The sequence below is a fragment of the Panulirus ornatus genome, chromosome 4 (assembly GCF_036320965.1).
Source record: "Panulirus ornatus isolate Po-2019 chromosome 4, ASM3632096v1, whole genome shotgun sequence".
NCBI lineage: Eukaryota > Metazoa > Arthropoda > Malacostraca > Decapoda > Palinuridae > Panulirus > Panulirus ornatus.
Window position 1 is genome coordinate 2,688,935 of NC_092227.1, and position 23,470 is coordinate 2,712,404.

Sequence of the window (23,470 nt, forward strand, 5' to 3'; positions counted from 1 at the left end):
ATAAATAGTAAATATATTTTCAACTTCACAGGTACAATACTGTACTATGGAGAATAACAACACTGAAAATTACGTGTACTGAAGTTGTACTTTCACAGTGAGGGTGAAAACGGTGATACATCTCATAACAGAGAAAATATCATCTACCATGTATACCTTTCACCGTAAAGGCCATCAAAATCTGGATGAAAACTATTAATCACTTTACATACATACAGTTCAACTGTACATGCATTGTGTACATCTATTTGGAAAGTTGTTTCTAAACTGGTTTCCTACAAGATAACATTTCAGTACAGAATAAACAATTTACCATAGCCGTACAGCAAAAAGCATTCTTTTTACAAAATGCTCCATATTCTCAGTAATTGTGAAATTATCTCATTGTAAGTGCAAATGATGGAAATCAATTAAATCACACAGACTAAGGTTTAAATGGATTACATATAAACTTTTCCAAGAAGCTAGTAGGTAATATCTATAATTTTGACAAAAAAGGGGCACAATATTCAAGATTTCACACTAATGGGTGACTGTGATCATCTGGCAATCTACAAAATGAAAAAAGCACTGAGGTCTGACTGGGATCAAGATATCTATGATAACATTCTTCATTGACTGTGATCATGCAGGCCAACTAAAGCATCCATGGTTAAACTATGTAATCATGATGGCTGTCTACAATAGCACCCACAGTTGAATGCATAATAATGGCAGCAATCTATGATGTCTTCCATTGCCAACTACTAAATTACAGATTCTACAAAGACCTTATGAAATATATTCGAACTAGTCTCCATAACTGACTATGCAGTATTGCACAGTAACTACAACAATCTCTGAGGCCAATTGATAATTTAAATCATCCACAGCAGCCCTGTGGATCTATTTTCCTAATAATTTCATGCCATTTTTGTGACCAATAACAAAGTCACAAAATCTTTAATTTGCACCAGAGAGATGCTTTGTCATTAAGGAATATTGGATTATCCAGAGTAAAATATAACTGATATTCAGTTCATAGGTTGTACATGAAGAAACCTTAATAGATACAAGATCATAATCTAATGAAAAAAAAATCAAAGTGCCTCTGTACCATTTAGACAATAACTAATTTCATACGTCACTTTTCAAGTGATAAACCATGAGAACTCCAACAATTCAGAAGACTGACTCTTCTATAAGTTTCTCCTGTTTTGTGCTCTGAGATATAATCCACTTACAGTAAATAATGCTTAAAGAAATGACAACCTGTTAAGTCTGTACCTCACTGCTTTATCAGAGCAACCTAGGAGACTAGCTTCCACACACTTTATACGAGTATTGTTAACTAGAAGAACAATATGCATACTCATTTCATATCAAATGTGTACATTTCAACTACACATACTAAATGTCTGTGTAATGTAAGCTTCTACAAGGGAAACATATCCATCCATAGGACTACTCTTTACACATTATTCTTTCAGTAAACACCTTAAATACTTCTATGATCAATGTCAAACATTCTGTTATTACCCAAGCTGAGTTTTTTAATTAACCTTACATTTACTTATTTTCACAGAAACCAGTGACAGTGGTATATTGTGAACTTAACAAAAGAAGCACCGGTATTAATAACTTTATAAAAATTATCAAATATTTCTATTTGCCAAACAATAATAATGCGCTGAGTGGAACAAAATGAAAAATTATGCTACACAAATCTGAAGATAAACACTACCAAAGTAGTATATAAAGGGTGTATAAATATAATGTAAATATGTACTGTATCTACATACTTCATTAACAGTAAGCTAAAATGAAAAAAAAAATCTTAAGAAAACCAAACAAAGTAAGCAGTAAAGGACATTTTGGCATTAATCATGACAGTAACTACCTCTCTCTCTGATTCTTAATCATCAATATCAAGCTGGAATATGAAGTTGTTGGCAGGTTCAAAAGTGATGTTCTTGTTCTTTTTACTTTTCTTCTTTTTCTTGCTGGTCTTAACAATGAATCCATCATTAGCATTGACCTCCTCATTATCATTACAACTGTTATTAGTACTGCTGCTGCTGTCACAGCTGTTGTCATTGTCATTGCTTCTAATGTTGTCAGATTTGTTGTTGTTCATGTGGTTACTGCTGATGTTTTTGTTCATGTTGTTTGTCTTGCCCTTATGACTGTCATTTTTCTTGTTACTCTGACTGGTAGTGTCCTGATTCTTGGCACTACTGATGATCTTCATGTTGTTGTTATTGATGTTGTTATTCTCAAAATCTAAATTAAATGCTGCATGACTCACATAATCAGTCTCTTCACCTTCTGTGGTGTCTGTAGCAGTAGCAGTGTCTTCATCAGTAGGAGTAACAGCACTCGAGATCAAGTCATCACTAGAGTGCTCACCAAGGTTGCTTTCTGGGTCACTTTCTGAGGTACGGCGCTGCTGGCACTTACGTTTCTTCATGGCTTTTTTCTGATTCTTGGCACGCTGACCCAAGATTGATGAATTGGAGCGGAAAAGCTGGCGAGAAACTACTTCATTGAAGCGCACACTTTTCTTCTCTCCCAGGCTGGAGGAGATGCTTTCTTCAACACTCTCCTCTCCCTCCTCTTCCACCTGTTCTTTCTGCTTGTCCTCTGGGACTTCCAGACCAAGGGAGGAGCAAACTGATCCCAGTGGAGCAATGGAAGAGAGAGACCCAACCTGGGACTCACTAAGGGAACGGGTGCGACGCTTGAGGATGCCACGAGGCCATGAGCAGGTGGGCCCACGCAGCTTAAAGGTTTGCCCCATTCCAGTTTCACACATGCTGACAGTCCGAGACATACGCGGCACTCGTGAAATACCAATGCAGCTTTCACCATCTTTCCTCTTCTCTTCTGCTTCTTTCTTCTTTGCATTCTGAAACATAAGGTAGGCATTAGGGTCATAATTACAAAGGATAACCATCTTACATTTTGACAAAACCCTACACCTAACAACAATGTACACAAGAAATGCACAAATGCAAGCACACATACAAAGGCCTCTGTGGTGTAGTGGTTAGCATTACTGACCATGAGTCTGCTTGGTCAGACCTGCATGGCTTTGCATCATGTGGATGGCAGTTTCCCCATACCCAACCCATGTGCTTATCCTCCCATTGGGAATGGTCGATAAATGAGTGCCTAGTTCAGGCTGGTGTGTGAGCGTACATATAAAGGAGTAAGGACCTGATACATTTATACAAGGTTAAGAGATGGGGCAACACAATAAAACTCTCTCCCCAAAACACATAAGCAGTAACCACAAACATAAAAACACATAAGCAGTAATCACAAACATAAAAACAAATTTACACATATACTTCCTTCCCCAGGAGTCCCTTCTGTCTTCAAGGGGCACCTGCAGTGCTCAGGAAGGGAGCCACATCCAATGGTTGTGACCATAGGTCATAAAGTGTAATAATGCTGTGAGTGCATTTAGGAATGGGTGATGTCCAGAATGTAAATGGGGAAGTGCGACTTGTGTTTGTCTGGGGAGTGTGGTTTCCGATGAGCTTAAGTCCACTGGGCTGGAGTTTAAGACTGAGTTGAAAAGTCAACTGATTAGTGCTTGTTGGATTATTTCAGTGTGTATGAGTTTTGTCCGTGTTATATTTGTTGGTGGGGGAGGGATCTGTCCCATGGTGTAGCAAGTAGCATTCCTGACCATGACACATTCACGGGCCACCCAGGGTCGAGAGCATAGGTCCGAATCCTGGTTATAGCAGTCAGCCCACAGTCAACCCAGCTGTTCATCCACCCAATGAGGTTGGTTGATAAAATGTCTACCTGGCTCAGGCTACAGTATATACATGAGAGGTCAGCTGATTAGTGCTTGATGGATTATTTTAGTGTGTATCAGTTTTCTTGGTGGGGGAGGTATCTGTGATTAGAGATTACTAAAGTGTGAGACAAGGTTGAGCTATTATTTCAAACTTGGAGATTAGTGGTTAGTTACAAAGTGGTTTAGGTGGGAGGGGTCTGGTGCTACTGCACTGAAAGGAGTGCCAAGCATGTTGAGGTGAGACTGTACTGGGACAATCTTTGTCTAGGTTCAGGCCCAAAGCACTCAAAATATTTGTCACTACATCCTTCCATCTCTAGTTTGGTCTCCTTCTCCTTTTCCTCTCCAACTTCTGACACATATATCCTCTCTGTCAACCTGAACAAAGCAGAGTGAAATAACTTGCATTACTTTTTTCTGACTTTCCTAGGGTAAATTACTGTTTCTTATGTGGTGATGCTTCTGTCTCCACCAAATGCATAACAGAGATTATTCTTGTGGGAATGGAAGCATTTATCCCCTCTTCCTACAAGACTACTTCTTCATCCAATCCATGGCTCAACCATTCCTGTTCTGAGGCCATTCAGACAAGGGATCAGGCATATCAAGCTTGAGAGAATCTCTCCATCCTCTGGCTCCCATTCAGCTTTTATCACTGCCCGTAATCGTTGCAAGCATGTTATCCATGAGGTGAAGCATTCCTTTATTCAAAGGAAGAGCAATAACCTTTCCCCGTCATCCACTGATAAGTCTTTCTGGTCTTTAGCCAAGGGCATCTCTTCTGACACTCTACCTTTCCCTCACTTTTTTATTCTGATGGTACTATAGCTGTCTCTCCCATTGACAAAGCAACACTCTCTGGTTCCCATTTCTCATCTAACTCCACCTTGCATGACACTAACATTCCTTCACCCCCTGATGCTCCTCTTACTAATCCTATGCCTCTTCCCATTATCTCTTTTTATAGTGTCCAAAAAGCACTTCTTTCTCTGGACACAATAAAGGCTTATGGTCCTGATGGCATCTATCCCTGTGTACTGAAAGAGTGTGCCTCTGAACTTGCACCTGTGCTTGCTCATCTGTTCTGTTTCAGTTTACAAGACAAAACTTTTCCTTCTCCTTGGAAACTTGCCTTGATACATCCCATCCCTAAGAGGGGTGATCATTCTGAATCCTCTATCATCCTATTGCTTTGACATCTACCATTTCCAAAGTCTTTGCATCCCTCCTCAGCTCCCACATCCTTTAACAGATCAAAAATCAGTCTTCTCTCTGATCACCAGTATGTCTTCCATAGGGCAAGATCCACTGACAGTATTCTTTCCTACCTTACTAATGTCTGGTCATCATCCCTGAAAGATTCTGGGGAGTCATCTGTAGTTGCCCCTGACATATCTATGGCTTTTGACAGGGTGTCATCAGGGTCTCATCTTTAAGCTCCCTTCTTTTGGCTTCCCCCCTTTTCTTTGCTCCTTCATATCTTGCTTCCTCTCCAGCCAATCTATCTGTGGTTGTTGACGGATCAGCCCTCCCCCTTTTCTCCACCACAGCAGTGTCCCTCACTTATACGCTGACGCCTTAACACTGCATTCATCCGCATCCTTCAATACTGCTCTCTCTTCTCTCACTAGATCTGCATCTTGTCTTGACACAGTTTCCTCAACAACCTCAGATTTGGACAGGATATCTCAGTAGGGTACACAAAATCTTGTTAAGTTTAATGCCTCCAAGACCCACTTTCCACCCATCTCTCTATCGAGAACTCCTCACACTTCTCATCTCTCCATCGACAGTTCTGTAATTTCACCTCAACTCAATGAACATACCAGTATTACTCTAAAATCCACTCTTTATTGGATCTTGGAAACTTGACATTACAGGAATAGCTAAGGCTGCCTCTAAGAAACTAAGAGTCCTGTTTAGATGTCAAAACTTCTCTTCTGAACAGTTGCTCCATTTAGACAAGGGATTGATTCGTCCTCATATGGAGTACTGCTTTCACATTAGGGGTGGTTCTAGCTTTGTATCCTTACTTGACAGAGTTGAGTTGAAGGCGATCTAACTCATAAACTGTCCGAGGCTAACTTCCAAACTTGGCCCTCTTGACCTACAATGCAATGTTGGTTCATTTTTCCTCTTCTATACGTATTATTTTGGTTTTTGTTCCCAAGAGCTGGCTGCTTGTGTGCCTCCACCACTAGCTAGACCGTGCAATACGTGGCATGATTATTGTATGGTCGTTGGCAACTCAAGGGTGGGCCGTTTTGATGCCTGCTTCTTTCCCAACATGTCAAAGCTTTGGAACTCTCTACCTTCTCATGTGCTTTCCAATAACTATAACCTGGCACATTTCAAAGGACAGGTCTTTCACTTTCTCAAAAATTCGTAAATACTTTCCCTTGTCTTTTCTTTGTCCATTTCATAATTCTCTCTATATTTCAATTTAGGCCCAGCCTTCATGTGGACTTTTGTCCGGGACAGGAGTCTTCAACGTAAAAAAATGTTTTAACCATTTCAGCACATCCTCTTCAGCTCTCTCGACCACACTCTTCTTATTGCCACACCTGTCTCAAACCCTTTTATTACTTACTTTGATCAAACCACCTCACATCACATGTTGTCCTCTAACATTTCATTTCTAACAAATCCATCCTTCTCTGCACATTCTTATCTATAGCCCATGTCCTGCATCCACACAAAACTGGGACTATCATCATACCTTCAAATATACCTATTTTTGCCCTTCCCTCTCTTTCTATACATTCCTCAATCCTCCCAGAACCTTTGCCCCCTCAACCATCCAAAATCTCGCTTTTGCTTCCACATTTTCATTCATATCCATGTCCATTCTCAAGTATCTAAATCATTCTATTTCATCTAAAAAATTTTCCATTCAAACTGACACCACAATTGTCCCTCTGCCCTGCTTTGTTCACATATATTGTCAACTTCTGCCTTCAACATAATCTCTAAAATTCAGACACCAATTTATGTGGCTTCTCACCTGAATCTGCCACCACTGCTGTGTCATCAGCAAACAACTACTGACTCACTTCCCAGGCTTCCTCAACCCCTGCAGATTGTATACCCACCCTTCTCACAAAGACCCTTGCATTTACCTTCCTCTTCACCATATCCATGAACAAATCAAATAGCCATGGTGACTTCACACACCCATGCCGAAGAAGCACCAAACACCATCACCTGGATCCTTTCACCCTCCTCTCTACCTACTCCCCCACCTTACGCTCTTGATGAAAATCTCTCACCACCTTGACCCCTTCACCCCAACCCAGCACTCATACCTGCCCCAAACCCCCACACACATCACAACATCCCTGCCCTACCTTATCCCAGCACTGACCCACATATATTGCAATACACCCACCCTATATTACACCAGCACTGACCCACTGTACATCACAACACCCCCATCCTACCTTGCTCCAACACTGACTTCCCTCACACTACTACATACCCACCCTACCTTACCCCAGCAATGACCCCCTCAAGATATCACCTTCACTCTACCTTATTCCAGCAATAACCCCACCATGTCACAAAAATCCAATCCTACCTTACCCCAGAATGTACCCCCTTATACCACAATAAATCCACCTTACCTTATACCAGCACTGATTCCCTCATCCCGCAACACCATAACTTACCTTAACCCAGCACTAACCCCCTCGCACAACAACACCTCTACCCTACCTTACCCCAGCACTGACTCCCCCACCCACATCACAAAAATCCCATCCTATCTTACCCAGCACTGACCTTCCCTCACACACTACATCTCCATTCTACCTTAACCCAGCACTGGTCCTTTCATATCACAACACCCCCACCATACATTACCCCAAACTGACCTCCCTCCCTCTTCAATCCACATCGTAACCCTTCATTACCCAAGCAGTGACCCCCCCCCCCCCCCGACTACTACACACCCATCCAACCTTTCCCTAGCATCGATCTCCTTATTGGTTATCAACACCCCACCCCATCCTACCTGACCCTAGCATCGATCCTCTCCCCCTCAAACCACAACACCCCTACCATACCATACTCCAACATCGACCCCGTGAGTCATTCACTCTCCCAGGTCGATGACAACCCATGATTACACGACCCAGCGTTGCATGGTAACGGGGCTTCGTCCTGTATAACCCGCCCGAGCGAACAGCTCACCTTCATCACGCCAACGAACCTTTCAATCCAATATCTACTCTGTCTGCATGCAATAAACAGTATACCAGGCAGGGGCGGTGGTCAGGCGACGAATGCAGTACGTACTACCCCGCGTGAAACATATAACACCAGAGAAAACAGATAACATCAGCATTACGAAACATTAAAAATTCCAAAATAATTTTCCACCGTCAAGCCTCGCCGTACCTGCTTTGCCCTGGCAGCATGAGCCCAAATGTACATTAAAGCCAAAAGCTCCTGACAATTACAACCTTTACGAGATGGACGGGAAGGCAAAAAGCAGCACAGGGTTATACTTGCAACACAGTCTTGATTCTGAAAGACAGTGCTGGGTGAGGAGTTAACATTCTCAGGATAACTACGACCTAGGACTGGTAATTACCTATTTGTACTGTACGGGAAGGGAGTTCTATGCCCATGGGACCCCGTCTCTTGTAATCTCTCTACCATACAGTTCTTTAAACTTCTGTGTGCTGTCAACTTCCAGAATTTAGTCGCCAAATTTATTCTCGGCATCCACTACTTCAGATAGTTTTAATTCATTTTAATATGCATCCGCTACTTCAGGGTTTTATTTTTTCTAATAATGAATTTCTTGCTTGAATACAAGTTAAGGACTCTGGCTGTTCTATCTTTTCATCTTTCGGGTAATGTTAAGTACTAATGATAACATGATGGCTGGCATAAGCAAAAAGCATACCGGAAAAAAGCTGTAAAATTACTTTCATAATAGCGAAAGACGGGATCCATTAAACTATGATGTGCCATTTCACTCTCAATCAATAAAATTATCACAAAAATTTTAGCTTCAATCGGTAAACTTAATTGAAAATCTTATCCACATTCGGTAAATTTACTAAAGCTTTTCGACCTTTGTCAACTCTAAAATATCTTTTACACTTCATTCAGTAAATCTGATACAATTTCTTTTTTAACCTCAATTAGTAATTTCAACATAACTCTATCCTCATTTAGCAAATCCATCAACTTTTAAACTCAATTACAAATGTATCTTTTTAAAAAATCTTAAAACCTCCAATCATAGATCTATGTATATTTGGAACTTTACTAAGTCACTGCGTCAGACAGTCTATTACTTTATCTGTATCCTAAGGTGAAGTAAAACCCACCATTACTCTCGTCATTATCAGGAGCTGTATGCTGTCGCACCATTATGCTCAAGGATCGTACCATCGTGCTCATGGATCGTACCATCGTGCACAAGGATCGTACCATCGTGCTCAAAGATCGTACCATCGTGCTTAAGGGCCGCAACATCGAACTCAAAAGGATATCACGACAACAGGCAGCCTGCTCAAACCACAGAGGGCAAGTGAGTACCTAATATCATCATACAACAGAACAACTTTACCACTTTCCTAATCTTACATTCTGTCTCGTCAACACTAATCTAATAATAGGGGAGACCTATAATATAGTCTCCTTACATACACCAATCCACTCTCTCTCTCTTGCTTCCAATCTTCACAATCTTTTTCTTGCCCTCCCTTTCCTCATCAACAATCTTTATAAGCTGTGACTTGCTCGTTTATTAAAAAAAAAAATCATACTTCACACTTCCTCAAAAGCTCTGAAGACTGGATCGCCTACCTTCCGTCCGCACTTGGGAATACGAATTTGTCTAACCCAAACCTGACAGTGTTTACAGTAATGTGTCTGGCCTGAAGCCAAGGACTGGCTGATTAGTTACGAAGTGGGAATGGCGTAGGGGAAAAAGGAAGACTTTATTTTCGACCTGGCTCCAGTGCTTTCAACCCACTGCATTACTTCGACTCAGTCCCCTTCAATACGACGACTTAACCCAACCCCTTCAGTATGTCGCCTTTACCCCCTTCAAAATGAAGTTTTAACCCACTGCAATACATCGACTTACCCCCTCTCCCATTCAGCATAACGACTTAACCCCTCAAGTACGTCAGTTTGAATCCATTCAGTACGTTGACTTACACCCCTTCAGTATGTTGATTTAAACCCCTTTCAGTACAACTTAGGGCCTCCGTACAACTTCAAACCCCCTCAGTGTGACGACGACTTAACCCGCTCTTCCATTCTCAAACTTCCATCTTCTCTAGCCCATCCTCCTGTTCCATCTACTCGTCCTATTAAAAAGAATGAAAATAAAAGCTTGGTGGACTGACTGACCAATCTGGGCACCGAGACAACTGTGGAAGCAAACAACGCCTCTCTCCGGAGAGTATTACGTTAGCAAGGACTCCCACCGGAGAGGTTCATGGATATGCTCTTGTTCTGGTTGATATGATAAGGTGGTGGTGTGGCGATGATCCACAGCTGCTCGAGGCTTTACTGGTTGTTGCTGCTGTGGGGTCGATGTCGCCGGGAGACCTGCTGCTGACAACGGTGACGAACAGCAGGACTGCATCGTCACGCGTTTTTGTCAAAGTAGTTTGATTATGTACGGATGCTGCTCTGTTTCGTAATTATTTCCCAATTTCATTAATCCTATGTACATGAATGTAAGCATACAGACGCCTCAGCCTAAGGTACAACTTTTCGGCGAACCAATCTCGACGTGGAAGAACACTTGGGTTAGGTGTAGGCCGACTGCCGCAAACTGGATTCGAATCCATTCCCGTCCGAACCCGGGCGGTCCTGTTGTGACTCATGGTCAGTACTACGTCACGTGTGTGTATACAAACACAGATTTAAGATATTATTCATACATACAACGCTAATACGCTGGGTAAAACTGAGTATAAAACGCTCCCCATAATAGAAAAAATAGCAGTCAAACACACGGGCCATTGTGTAATGTTTGTGCTAATCACCACAAGGCAGCATGAGCCGGCCAGGGGTCGGACCCACTAAAGTTCAAATCCTAAGCGCTGCAGTTAGCCCGCATCCAACCTTGGTTTTCATCCACCCCTCAGGGCTGGCATATATATATATATATATATATATATATATGGGGATAGGGGGAAAAAGAATACTTCCCCCGTATTCCCTGCGTGTCGTAGAAGGCGACTAAAAGGGGGGGGGGCTGGAAATCCTCCCTTCCCGTTTTTACTTCTCCAAAAGAAGGAACAAAGGAGGACCAAGTGAGGCTGTTTCCTCGTAAGGTTCAGTCCTCTGTTCTTAACGCTACCTCGCTAATGCGATTTCGATCCTGGCTGTTGGAGGTTTCTATGTTATGTGGAAGTGCGCGTTCATTTGCACTATATATATATATATATATATATATATATATATATATATATATATATATATATATATATATACACACACCTGAGCATAAATACTATGCGTATGCACAAGGTTAAGTCTTAGGGCAACACGCGTACAACTCTAGTAAACACACAAATAGTGATCACTAAGACACACACACACACACACACATTGTTGTAAAAAAATGTCTAGACAGGCACACCAATCATATATATATATATATATATATATATATATATATATATATATATATATATATATATATATATATATATATATATAAATAAGTAGGGAGAAAGAAGTAAGCACATTCATAAACGCAAAGACAAACGCACAATCATCAAGACATACAAACATACACCCAAAACACTTCTCTCAAGGTCATCATGTCCAAGTTAAGCACATCAACGCTTAAATGCACTACTGCGTTTCTACCACAGTTGATCCAGCAAGACTTAATAAACACCCTTGAAGACAAACGGTGCGAACTTCAAGTGCGTAAGATGGCCTAACCATCATACAAGAGCAATGAACGACGGGAGTGGTAGAGAGGAAGATAGATAATGTGTGAGCGGGAGAGACAACAGCAGCAGTAGCGAGAAGCGGTCGACGCCCCGCCCGTCAGTATGTAGGTCAGAACTCGAGCAGTGTGTGTGTGTGTGTGTGTGTGTGTATGATGCTTGGAAGACCCACAACCAATTTGCCTCTCTAGTTGCTACCCGCCCGCTGGAGTGTTGCCTCATCACCATGATGATGTTTAAAAGACTCCCTCTATGACCGTTCCACGTGAGCTATTGGGGATGCCCAAGACCGTTCTTTTAACATCATGCAAATGACTTATAGGAAGATTGACGAATATTACTTCATGGGGAAATGTTCTTTCTAAAGCGGTCATTTAAGGGCCAGTTCGGACATGTGGCCCTTTAAAAGCCATTTCGGGGCTAAGTAGCCATCCACGGGCTGGTTGTTATGTCCATTTATACAATGGCTGATTCTATGCTGGAAGCCATTTATAAGCTGGTTCTGAGACAGATGGCCATTTAAAAGAGCTAGGTTTAAACTTGCTGGGCGTTTGAGATTATTAACCATATCATGTGGTACAGTGCTGACAATGCAAATTTTTCTAAAGAGCACAGAGCAGGCCCATAGTTTAAATTACTTCGTGGCCAATTTCATCACTGCTTTTCACAGCTACAGAACATATTAGGAAATCGGGTGAGCTTTTTAAGCCTCCATAACAACCTGTTACTGATAGGGGAGAATTAACAAAAGATCGCATTTCAAAGCTTTCGTAAATAATTAAAATTCATCATACGGATTTACATGTAACAAATCGACGTTTGCAAATCATACACAACCGTAACCCAGGTTTGGGGCTTTTTAAATGCCACAAACTGTAACAAAACGGCAGACCCAAACAACCAATTAACAATGGCAGCTAAACAACAAGAGTCATATCAAACGATCGACACTCAGGTCAACTGCTATACAGAGTAGGATTTTATTAAACAACTGGCATTTGAAACAACGGTGAGCCAACTGTTGGTCAAAATTTAGCCAGGCATTTAATCACTATACCGAAATCAAAACTTTGAGCATGAAGGTACAGAAATTGAACAAGACAGTATGATCAAACCCGTCCTGTTTAAGGAGCCGTGACGCTGTGCCTAAAAGGGTGAAACTGAAACATCTGATACTGTTCACGTTGAACAGCTGATCACCAAAAGCCAGAAAAAACTGCTAGGTTAATGGATCTAAGATTTTCAATAAGTTTAACAGGACTGGCCAAGTGTTAGGTTATGTACCAGAGATCTCTTTAACATTACTACCGGATAATAGGAACCGATAAGTTCCTGTAAGTATGATTTCCTCTACGCAAGTAACCAGCAATGAATCAAAACTAAAAAGAAGTTGGTGTTTTAAGTGGTCGACGAGATATGAATCACCCACCCGTTATGACGCACCATCGATTCGCATTTCAACACCAGAGTGCTTGCTGTTTGACGTGCCAGTTCGATATTCACACACACACTTATAGGTTATAGGTTCAACTGAGACCTGTAGTTATCTTCACTCAAGAAAAAATCGTTGATAAGGAGCAAGTGTTCTATTCTGGTATTCCTCAATCATAAAAGGCATCAGACGCTTCTTATATCATAACCAGCCATACGCCGGCAACACGACGTCTGCCTGAAAATAGTTACAGTAGGCTGCCGCTAAACCCAATAAGATACTTAAAAAGAAATCAAGCTGATAGACTGACATCTGATGACAATTACACACATAAAAAGGAAAAAAAAATACAGACGAAGGCAAATAACTACACAAAACATCCAAATGATACACACACTATCATATAATATATATATATATATATATATATATATATATATATATATATATATATATATATATATATATATACTTTGAGACATCACACACCCCTGCGGCAAACCTACATTCACTGAGAACCAATCACTTTCCTCTCTTCCTACACGTACACATGCCTTACATCCTCGATAAAAACTTTTCACTGCTTCTAACAACTTGCCTCCCACACCATATATTCTTAATACCTTCCACAGAGCATCTCTATCAACTCTATCATACGCCTTCTCCAGATCCATAAATGCTACATACAAATCCATTTGCTTTTCTAAGTATTTCTCACATACATGGTTGTTTAATTTGTTTATGGATGGGGTTGTTAGGGAGGTGAATGCAAGAGTTTTGGAAAGAGGGGCAAGTATGAAGTCTGTTGTGGATGAGAGAGCTTGGGAAGTGAGTCAGTTGTTGTTCGCTGATGATACAGCGCTGGTGGCTGATTCATGTGAGAAACTGCAGAAGCTGGTGACTGAGTTTGGTAAAGTGTGTGAAAGAAGAAAGTTAAGAGTAAATGTGAATAAGAGCAAGGTTATTAGGTACAGTAGGGTTGAGGGTCAAGTCAATTGGGAGGTAAGTTTGAATGGAGAAAAACTGGAGGAAGTAAAGTGTTTTAGATATCTGGGAGTGGATCTGGCAGCGGATGGAACCATGGAAGCGGAAGTGGATCATAGGGTGGGGGAGGGGGCGAAAATCCTGGGAGCCTTGAAGAATGTGTGGAAGTCGAGAACATTATCTCGGAAAGCAAAAATGGGTATGTTTGAAGGAATAGTGGTTCCAACAATGTTGTATGGTTGCGAGGCGTGGGCTATGGATAGAGTTGTGCGCAGGAGAATGGATGTGCTGGAAATGAGATGTTTGAGGACAATGTGTGGTGTGAGGTGGTTTGATCGAGTAAGTAACGTAAGGGTAAGAGAGATGTGTGGAAATAAAAAGAGCGTGGTTGAGAGAGCAGAAGAGGGTGTTTTGAAATGGTTTGGGCAAATGGAGAGAATGAGTGAGGAAAGATTGACCAAGAGGATATATGTGTCGGAGGTGGAGGGAACGAGGAGAAGTGGGAGACCAAATTGGAGATGGAAAGATGGAGTGAAAAAGATTTTGTGTGATCGGGGCCTGAACATGCAGGAGGGTGAAAGGAGGGCAAGGAATAGTGAATTGGATCGATGTGGTATACCGGGGTTGACGTGCTGTCAGTGGATTGAATCAGGGCATGTGAAGCGTCTGGGGTAAACCATGGAAAGCTGTGTAGGTATGTATATTTGCGTGTGTGGACGTATGTATATACATGTGTATGGGGGTGGGTTGGGCCATTTCTTTCGTCTGTTTCCTTGCGCTACCTCGCAAACGCGGGAGACAGCGACAAAGAAAAAAAAAAAATATTGAATCCAGTCCTTCCTGGATTCTGTAATTCTTTTTAAACCAAACATAAAAGAAGTATATCGTCTCAGCTCGCTTTTCACTATTCTTAATAAGGAAGACTGTAAACCACTGTATATATAATATATATATATATATATATATATATATATATATATATATATATATATATATATATATATATATAGACTGTAAACCACTGTATATAATATATATATATATATATATATATATATATATATATATATATATATATATATATATATATATATATATCAAATGCAATTTTGCTTGTTAAGAATATGAAAAGCTGAAACGATATACCTGTATAATGTCTCGTCTAAAACAGAAATTACCGAATCTAGGAAGTACAGAACTCGAGGAAAGAAAATCGGATATATAGTGTAATAGATATAGTAAAAGATAGATGGGGCTTATCCTATTATGAGGGGAATGGTAACATACAAAAAACTTCAACTGTGAGAGGAAACCCGTGGGAAAATCTTCCAGCAGGCCTACAAATTAGCAGGGTAAGCAATAAAAAAAAATGTATATATATTAAAAGAAAGATTACAGAAGGCGAAAGAGCTTGATGGCAAGGCAGGCATTAAGTGGCTGATTCCCTATCTAATACGAGTGAAACCACGTACAGACTGTGCTTGGGATCATGAACACAAACGCTGACGAGGTTCTTGAATCTACGGATCGAGTGAAAGCGAGTACGCCAAACCTTGGTAAACGTTCGAGTCTAATGTGAGACTATTACATCAAATGTGGTTTTCCCAAAGGGATGAAAATACATGAAAAGAGGGGACGGGGCATGATTAGCCCTACTGGATGTTGGAGCACTAAATTCTGAACAGGAAAAAAAGTGGGGTCGGGTGGGGGAAGCACCGCTCTTATTCTACTGCTCAAAAACCTAATTCGTGGATGTAACACGGGGGAAGCCTAATCAACTACCACTACTTATGTGCCTGGTATTGTCTAAATCTTAAAAGTGAAAAGCGTCCTTTTGTATACTAGCTTGGCAGCCAGTACAGAAGTCCCCAACAAGTACATCCGCTTGATGACTGTTGCAGACACATGATAATGGTCCACACCCTGGGCACATGAATCACCAAATACATCTAGCAAAGCGTCCACGCCTAAGTAACCGAAAAAGGAATATCAAGAACTAGCCTCTTCTCCAAACACAATCTTACAAATAACTAAGGATATTTCCATCTCGTATCCGGGTCCGACAGGAGACGGGAGAGGGAAGCGATCACACAGTATCTACTTTCACAAATGTCGTAGATGAAGCGTAACGATATACGTGGATTTAAAAATACTTAAGACTAGGTTCCACACATATACGCAAAATGATATGGTTTCTTCCGATATGAAGCCCTACAAGATTAAGAGAACGGTGTTGAGGTATAAAGACAAGTGAACAAAATTTCTGTACAAAAATAAAGATTCATTATTATTATTATCATTATTATAGTTAGATTTGCTAGACTTGGGTAGCAACCGAGGCCCCACAATCGGATCCCCAGCTGCCCGCCCGGCATCGAGTGGGTTGCGTGACGAGCTATTTTCACTCTTAAGTCCGAGGCCTTTGGCAGACTGACTCTCTTCCCCCTGCGGTTCAATACTTCAATGCCGCTCATTCAGGACAGCGAACAATCGCCCGAATGCAGACCCAATCTTCTTCACTACTTCATCGTTTTCAATAACAACAGCTACTCGTGCCTTCTTTCAATCTTCTAAAACTACTTCATTAAGGTATATAATACTATAGATTAATTTAATGTTTACAGGAACCACACCATCTCTGAGTGCACCCATAACAATACACAAGGGTACACAAGTTACATCATTCTAACCAATATTTTGGGGAGAGGAAGGCGTCAGTTTGTCTCCTCGCTCCGAGCCCTGTGCCAAAGAAGCTGTTACATCTTCCTCACAATCCAGGAGCAGTTAGTGCCGAGGGGAACGCTTGATACAAAATTCTCAACCTTGGGAGTGCAAGTGGAGCAGATGGTAGACAGATCGCCCTGGGCAACGGGAACACCAAACATGACGGTCACCCTAAAAGCTGCTTCTTCAAACTGCAGCTATTATTACTTGCAAATAAAATTACACATTCATGTTAATATAAGGTACTCACCAACTAGCACACTCATATTAACATGCACGACAACTTGAGAACAATCTGGCAAAAAAAAATAAATTGATATGGTTAATCTAGGATACCCGTATGCTAAAGTATGAAGTTATAAATTTGCCTATGGAGGGGTTTGCAACAAGGCCAAATACACATTAATGGTTTCTAAAGCTGTAGTGATCACACCGTCTAAGACTGAGTATTTATGACAAATAATATATCATATTTTGTATTTGGGTAATACAATGCTGTTTGAGGGTAGCAAATATCTTTGGTCGACCTATTGTTCCTAACGTCCTATTCTTAGTAGTGTAAAGGCCATGTAGGCCTCCTCACTCGATAGTGGAAATAGGCCTGTGGGCTTTCCCACGTTCTGAGTCGTGACAATTCTGCTTACCAACCCCTTTACAAGCCGCCTCCAGTTAAGTACGGTTGCCTTGTTTGGAATATAAAGCGCTCTTAAATGTTAAATAAGAATTCTCTGCGTCTTGACACCCCCAGCTTTCTATTGCCTTGAACACTCCTCCCCAACTTCCGTCTCATTTATTAACAGGAGTCGAGGGATGGATGCTCTTAAACCTTTTCAACAGCAACCTTTCTAAAATGCAATCTGATGACTAGTTTTCCCGTTGGTGTGTCAAACTTCAACACTTACAGGGTTGAAATATAAGATTTACATGTATCTCAGTTCACAGAATGGGAAATTTTTGTACAACATCCAACTGTAGTTTCATGCAAAACCTGACAGCTAGGTAGCCTGTGGAAGACAAGAGTACGCTGGCCTTGAACGCTGCAATATCCTTCGATTTCCAACGCAGGCATCGTACCACAACTTTCACCTCATCTAAACCTTTCTTTGTAACGGTCATTTCATTACACAGGAGCAAGTAAGAGACTTCTAATGCAATAAAACAGAGTCTGGTTCAAAAACAATGATATATGATTAATATGCGTTTATTTCTATAACATAGAAAAGCTGAGAGCAACAGACCCGAAACCTTTAGGGAAGACGAGAGGGTTGCCGAATATTGCAACACATGCTGCGCTAACCGCAGTCACATCCACACTGGTGATAATAATTTGACCCAAGATCCTCGGTTTCTATGCAGCTACGCCTCCATTACATTGGAAATCTATCACGGTGTCAGTTTAAGGTTGCTGGGAATAGTGATTTTTTTCTTCCAAATTACTACATTTCTATAATTTTTATCCTTAAAGTACATGTTCGAGACGAGTTTATCACAGTTACTCAGGGTGTAAATGTTGTCATGTTTGGGTAAGAAACAAACTTTTTTAACAGGACACACACACACACACACACACGCACACCTGGCTTAGGCCTGTGTGCATGTGTCTTGTCAGTGATCCAGCAAGAGTCCTAAATTCTGGGCCTTGTACTGGACTTCCCAAGTCTGTTACACCAAGTGAAATGTCGCGTTTAGCAAAGCTACATCATGTTGGCTAGTGTAAAGAAATACAGACTCCTTAAGGAACTTTTTGCAACAAAGCAGCCTGTAATTTTCCTATTTCTAACCGTAGTGCAACCTTAAAGCTGCAATATCCCATAGCAGGGTTTGTGTAATTATATAATGATAATGTTCATAATAAAAATAAAGATGATAATATTGACAACAATAGTAGGCCTACAAGTGATGTGAAATAAGAGGGGTGTCTATAAACATGCACTCAATGAAATCAAGTAACAATAAAGAACTTAAGAAACACGTTTTCCAAATGGCACCCCTAGTGATGATACAAAAGGAGCTGAACTTGAATCTGATCAAGTGAAGACTCTGTCAGCTGTGAATCAATACTGACAAAGGAAAGAAAGCAACCTCCATTAATCATTTGTAAAACATGTAAAACCTTATCTGTATATGAGAAAAACTAAACCAAAACAAGAAAAAAACATTGAGCATCTGATTTTTTTATTACCATAATGGAAAAAATGGTCCTTAATTCATACTTTCCACTTCTAAAAATATGTTGTGTACTGAATTCACAGTATGGTTTACACCACTATCATGTATTCTACATGAATTATGTATAAATAAAAAATAATCCATCAAAATGCAATTCCTCAACAGTGCAATAAAAACAGGTTCACAACCACCTTGTATAAATGTACTGCCATTTGGTATTTACCATTCTATTTGTAGTATTATATACATCTGCCAAACCTGCCACACAACTGGATCTCAATTTACAGTATATCTAGCTATTCTCCTCCGGTTTATGATACTACATCACCTATATGGCTGTCTTCTGCATTATACCCATCGAATCTCAAAAGAAAAGAGCATTATCAACTATTTTTCCAGTATGTTTTGTTTATTATCCCAGCTCAAGCATTAAAAATGTAAAAAATTAATTGAAATCATCTTAATATCCCTGCTTTAGGTTTGGTTACAGATACCACCAATCATTGAAATTCATAGTTCTGTGAAATGCTGTTTCTAACAACAGAAAATTTAGGAAATATAAAACATGACAATTGTACACAAAGAATCCAGCTTACATTATCTTTACTGTGAGGAAAAGACTGTTTACTGAGGTCTTAGTTCAACAAAATGAAAAAAATATAAAGATCAGTAATCACATATACAAGTAGTATGCCTGTTTTAATAAAGACCTCATTTCACGTTTTTGCAGATCAATATGATTAGTCTGTAAGGATAAAACTTTCAATAAAAATGCACTAGTAAAACTCATTCTTGAAACAACAAACATAAATTACATCAGTTATTTACAAGTAAAAGAGGGTCAGATAACCTTAGAAGGTGATAATGCAAAAAACTTTACTGTAACAGATGCTGCGAGAAACTTTTACTTTATCAAACATAATAGACTGTAAAAAACACTACAGCAACCACCACTTCTACCCACCAAATTAAACACCATTCTTACTGTAGCACACATCACAGTGCAGAATAAGACTGTCAGAGGTAAAGTCACTATGGATATTCCCTAAAACTTCAATTAAACTTGATGTTCACTGACTTTAAAGTCACTGTCATGATCTCAATAGTGGTGAATACGAAGTATCACATTCCTATTAAGAAATTTATTTGATACAATAGAAAACACCATTATAACAAAATTCTACTTTATCACAAACAAAACCTGCATACAGAGAATTCATTACCTTAGGGGACAACACTTTAACACAAAATGTGTTTTGTTACATCTTTAAACTTATTCATCAATTGTGTCAAGGCCTTAATTAAAAAATAGTCCATATGCATAAAAGCACCATGGATAAACTTCCTAGTGAGAGTCAGTCATTATCATTTTAGTATTTCTGCTGCTACCTTCCTAAGTCCAGTTGTGTTATCCTATCTAAGGTTTTATTAAGATTTTGATGAGGACTGACTGTTCCCCAACATTAACCACTTAAGCTGATGTTGCTAAAATCATGAAATTATATTACATAACTTTCACTCTAATCACAAACAGGTTTTGTGTGATAATGTATGCCATAAATCTGACATCACTACAAATACAACTTCTAGAAATATCCATAATATATGCTTCCATCACATATGCATGATGAAAACCAACAAATTCTAAAAGAAATAACAGCATTTGTATTTACCATTTTAATGATTCAATTCCTCAAGAGTAAGAAAAACTGTCATAAAAGTCTGTTCAAAAATATCACCAGCATATGGGACCCGTCTGAAAACAACAAATACCTGTTCAGAGCTCTATACAGTTCAGGAGATTGCAAAAGAGAACTTAATCCTTTTTTATTATCTCAGATTCATCAGCATATTTCTGCAAAGAATGCAGAAACTATATCACAATTTGGAAACACAAAGTTGTGAAAAAGCTTCTGCTTGAAGTTAAAATAATATATTACATATATATCGTGTACTGGTTTCCTCAAAGATGTAATTTGTTCTGTCCTTTTGACATAGAAAAGTGTCTTGTAATACTAAAGGCAATAGTGTTTTCAGTTCTGACAATTCTGAGTGTTATGCACACCCTGTTTCTTGAAAGTTAAATACTGTACAGTTTCTTAGGCTCAAAAATGAACAAGCAAATAAAAACCCAAATATGGGAAAACACATGCTAAATTACAAAAAAGTTTGAAATTTGATTCTATAACCCAATCAACAACTAGATCAACCAAATTAGGACACATTTAAAATTGATGGATTTAAAAAACTAATGAGTAAGGTACATTTGCACATGATACTTTTCTACGTGAAAGAACATCGCAAAGTATCAAGCAAAAAAAGAAAGAAAATAGTGTCCCATAATCAACAAAATTTTCCACAAATCCATCCATACCAATGGTGATTATATTAATATCTAGCATTTAAATGCTAAAATGTAAATGTGAAATAGCTTATACCTTAAGCTGTCACAACCATTTTCCACACTCAAGCACATTACCTGGGTTTATGGGCTTTGTTAACATTACTTACCCTACAAGCTTTTATTACCATCTCCTACAATGTAACTATTGTATGACCAGCTTTAAGAACAAGTTAACTTTAAATCACCTTTACTTAATTCTATGCAGCTTCACATTAGCTTAGTACATATACGGTATATAAATTCATAGTAATAATATTTCAGCCATTTTCTTATTCCCAAGAAATACGCATTTTCCTTCTGAGGAAAACTCACCTTGTTCTTGGGTTTTTGATTGGCTTCTTCATCAGTGCCTCTTGCAAAGACTGGAGAGAGTACCACACGGGTGAGGCGACTGTCATCGCCAATCTGGCATGTCTCCCACTCCCCAAGTAAAGCCTTTTTGATAGTCACTTCCACATTGTCATTCCTGATCTTGTAAGTGACTCCAGTATTAGCTATGTGATGTGGACTGCATACAACCTTCAGCCCATACTCCAATAAGGTTTGTCCACCACCGATGCTGGACAAGTCCACTGTAACAGTATGATTATCAACCTGCTTTGCATCTACACTACTACTCAGTACATTACCACAACTGAGGACCAAATAGAGGTTTTCTCTATCTTGAATGACTGAATAACTTGGGATAAGAGCAGCTTTCCGTGTAGAGGGTGACGGTTCAAACACACTGTCTTCCTCCTCTTCAACTGCATCAACTTCCCTCAATGCATCCTCCTGAGAAGATAATGACATCTCGGAGGAGTTGTCCCCATCACTGCTAGTCCGATAGTCAGATTCACATTCAATGCCAGAGTCGGACGAGGGGGAATGATCATGGAGGGTTACTGGATCTTTCTTGTTTGTAGGAGTCACACTTAGGCTAAGGATTAACTTCTGAGTTGATACATCAAACTTAGCAGCACTTAAATTCTCATCAACCGGATAGGGAAGTGGCAGCTCTAGTTTGTACTGTGGAGTTGACTCAGTGGAAAGTAAAACTGACTGCTTCCACACACTGGCATCAACCTGTGAGGCACGCGTTACTCCAGGAAGCTGTACCTCGACTTCCAGGGTTTGAGGCCGCCATGCTGGACCACACTGGGGTATCAACTGCACAGAAAAGTCTTGCAAGTCCATCTTGCTCACATGTTTTATCTTGTACTCTGGTTTCACTGGTCCTCCCACGTCTTCCTTACACACAATATTTGTACTTTTGGCATTGGCTGTTTTTTTACTGTCACAATTGGAATTCATCGAATGGTTACTAGTCCGCTCATTCTGCACAAAATTCTCCTGCTCAAATGCCTCAAACAGTTTCCTATCCATCACTCGTTTTATTACAGATTGCACTGGCTTCCCAACGTAATCAACACTTGCAGCTTCGACTGGTTCCCCTTTCATCAGCTGGAAATTTTTCTGAAGGCTGTCCATGGCAGTTTGGATAAGTGTGTTCCTCATGAGGTGGTTGCAGGACGCGAGGTGTAGGGCATCAGGGTGGAACACCACATCATGCACCACCGACTGCACAGCATCAACATCCACTGGCTGATTGCCACCCTTTACCACGGACACCTCCTTCCCTATTAACTCCCGCCGTGGCTTAGGAAGAGCATGAGGCAATGACCACCTCTGGCCCTTCTTCTTCCCGTCGTCCACTCTGACGAAGCTGGGTTTCTGCACCACGTCACTACTGCAGATATTCACAAAAACGGGGCCGTCGCTCGGGGCTCCCACTGCCAACGCAAAACCGGGACTCGGGTGAACGAAAACTGCCTCCACGCCCCGCTCTTTTTCCAGTTCTTTCACTTCTCTCTCGAACTGTTTCTGATTTTCCGGATCACATATCTCCCTGGCATACTCACTGAAAAGCGCACGAAATTTGTCATCTTTCAAAGACTTCGCTAAAAGGAATAAATCGTCTTTAGAAAGCACATCGTCACAGGAGTTAGTTCCTATTGAAGCCATATTGGGAGTAGAATGTTACGTCG

General features: G+C 40.3%; 1 protein-coding gene across 1 annotated transcript; it reads right to left on the reverse strand.

The window, feature by feature from the left end:
* On the reverse strand, positions 1 to 23,469 carry Nop17l (Nop17 like). Its single transcript, XM_071692277.1, has 2 exons — positions 21,756 to 23,469; positions 1 to 2,887 (listed from the first exon to the last, which is right to left on the reverse strand). The coding sequence occupies exons 1-2, from the start codon at positions 23,445 to 23,447 to the stop codon at positions 1,895 to 1,897; spliced, it is 2,685 nt and encodes an 894-aa protein (XP_071548378.1). The 5' UTR covers positions 23,448 to 23,469; the 3' UTR covers positions 1 to 1,894.
* Position 23,470: the final 1 nt, after the last annotated feature.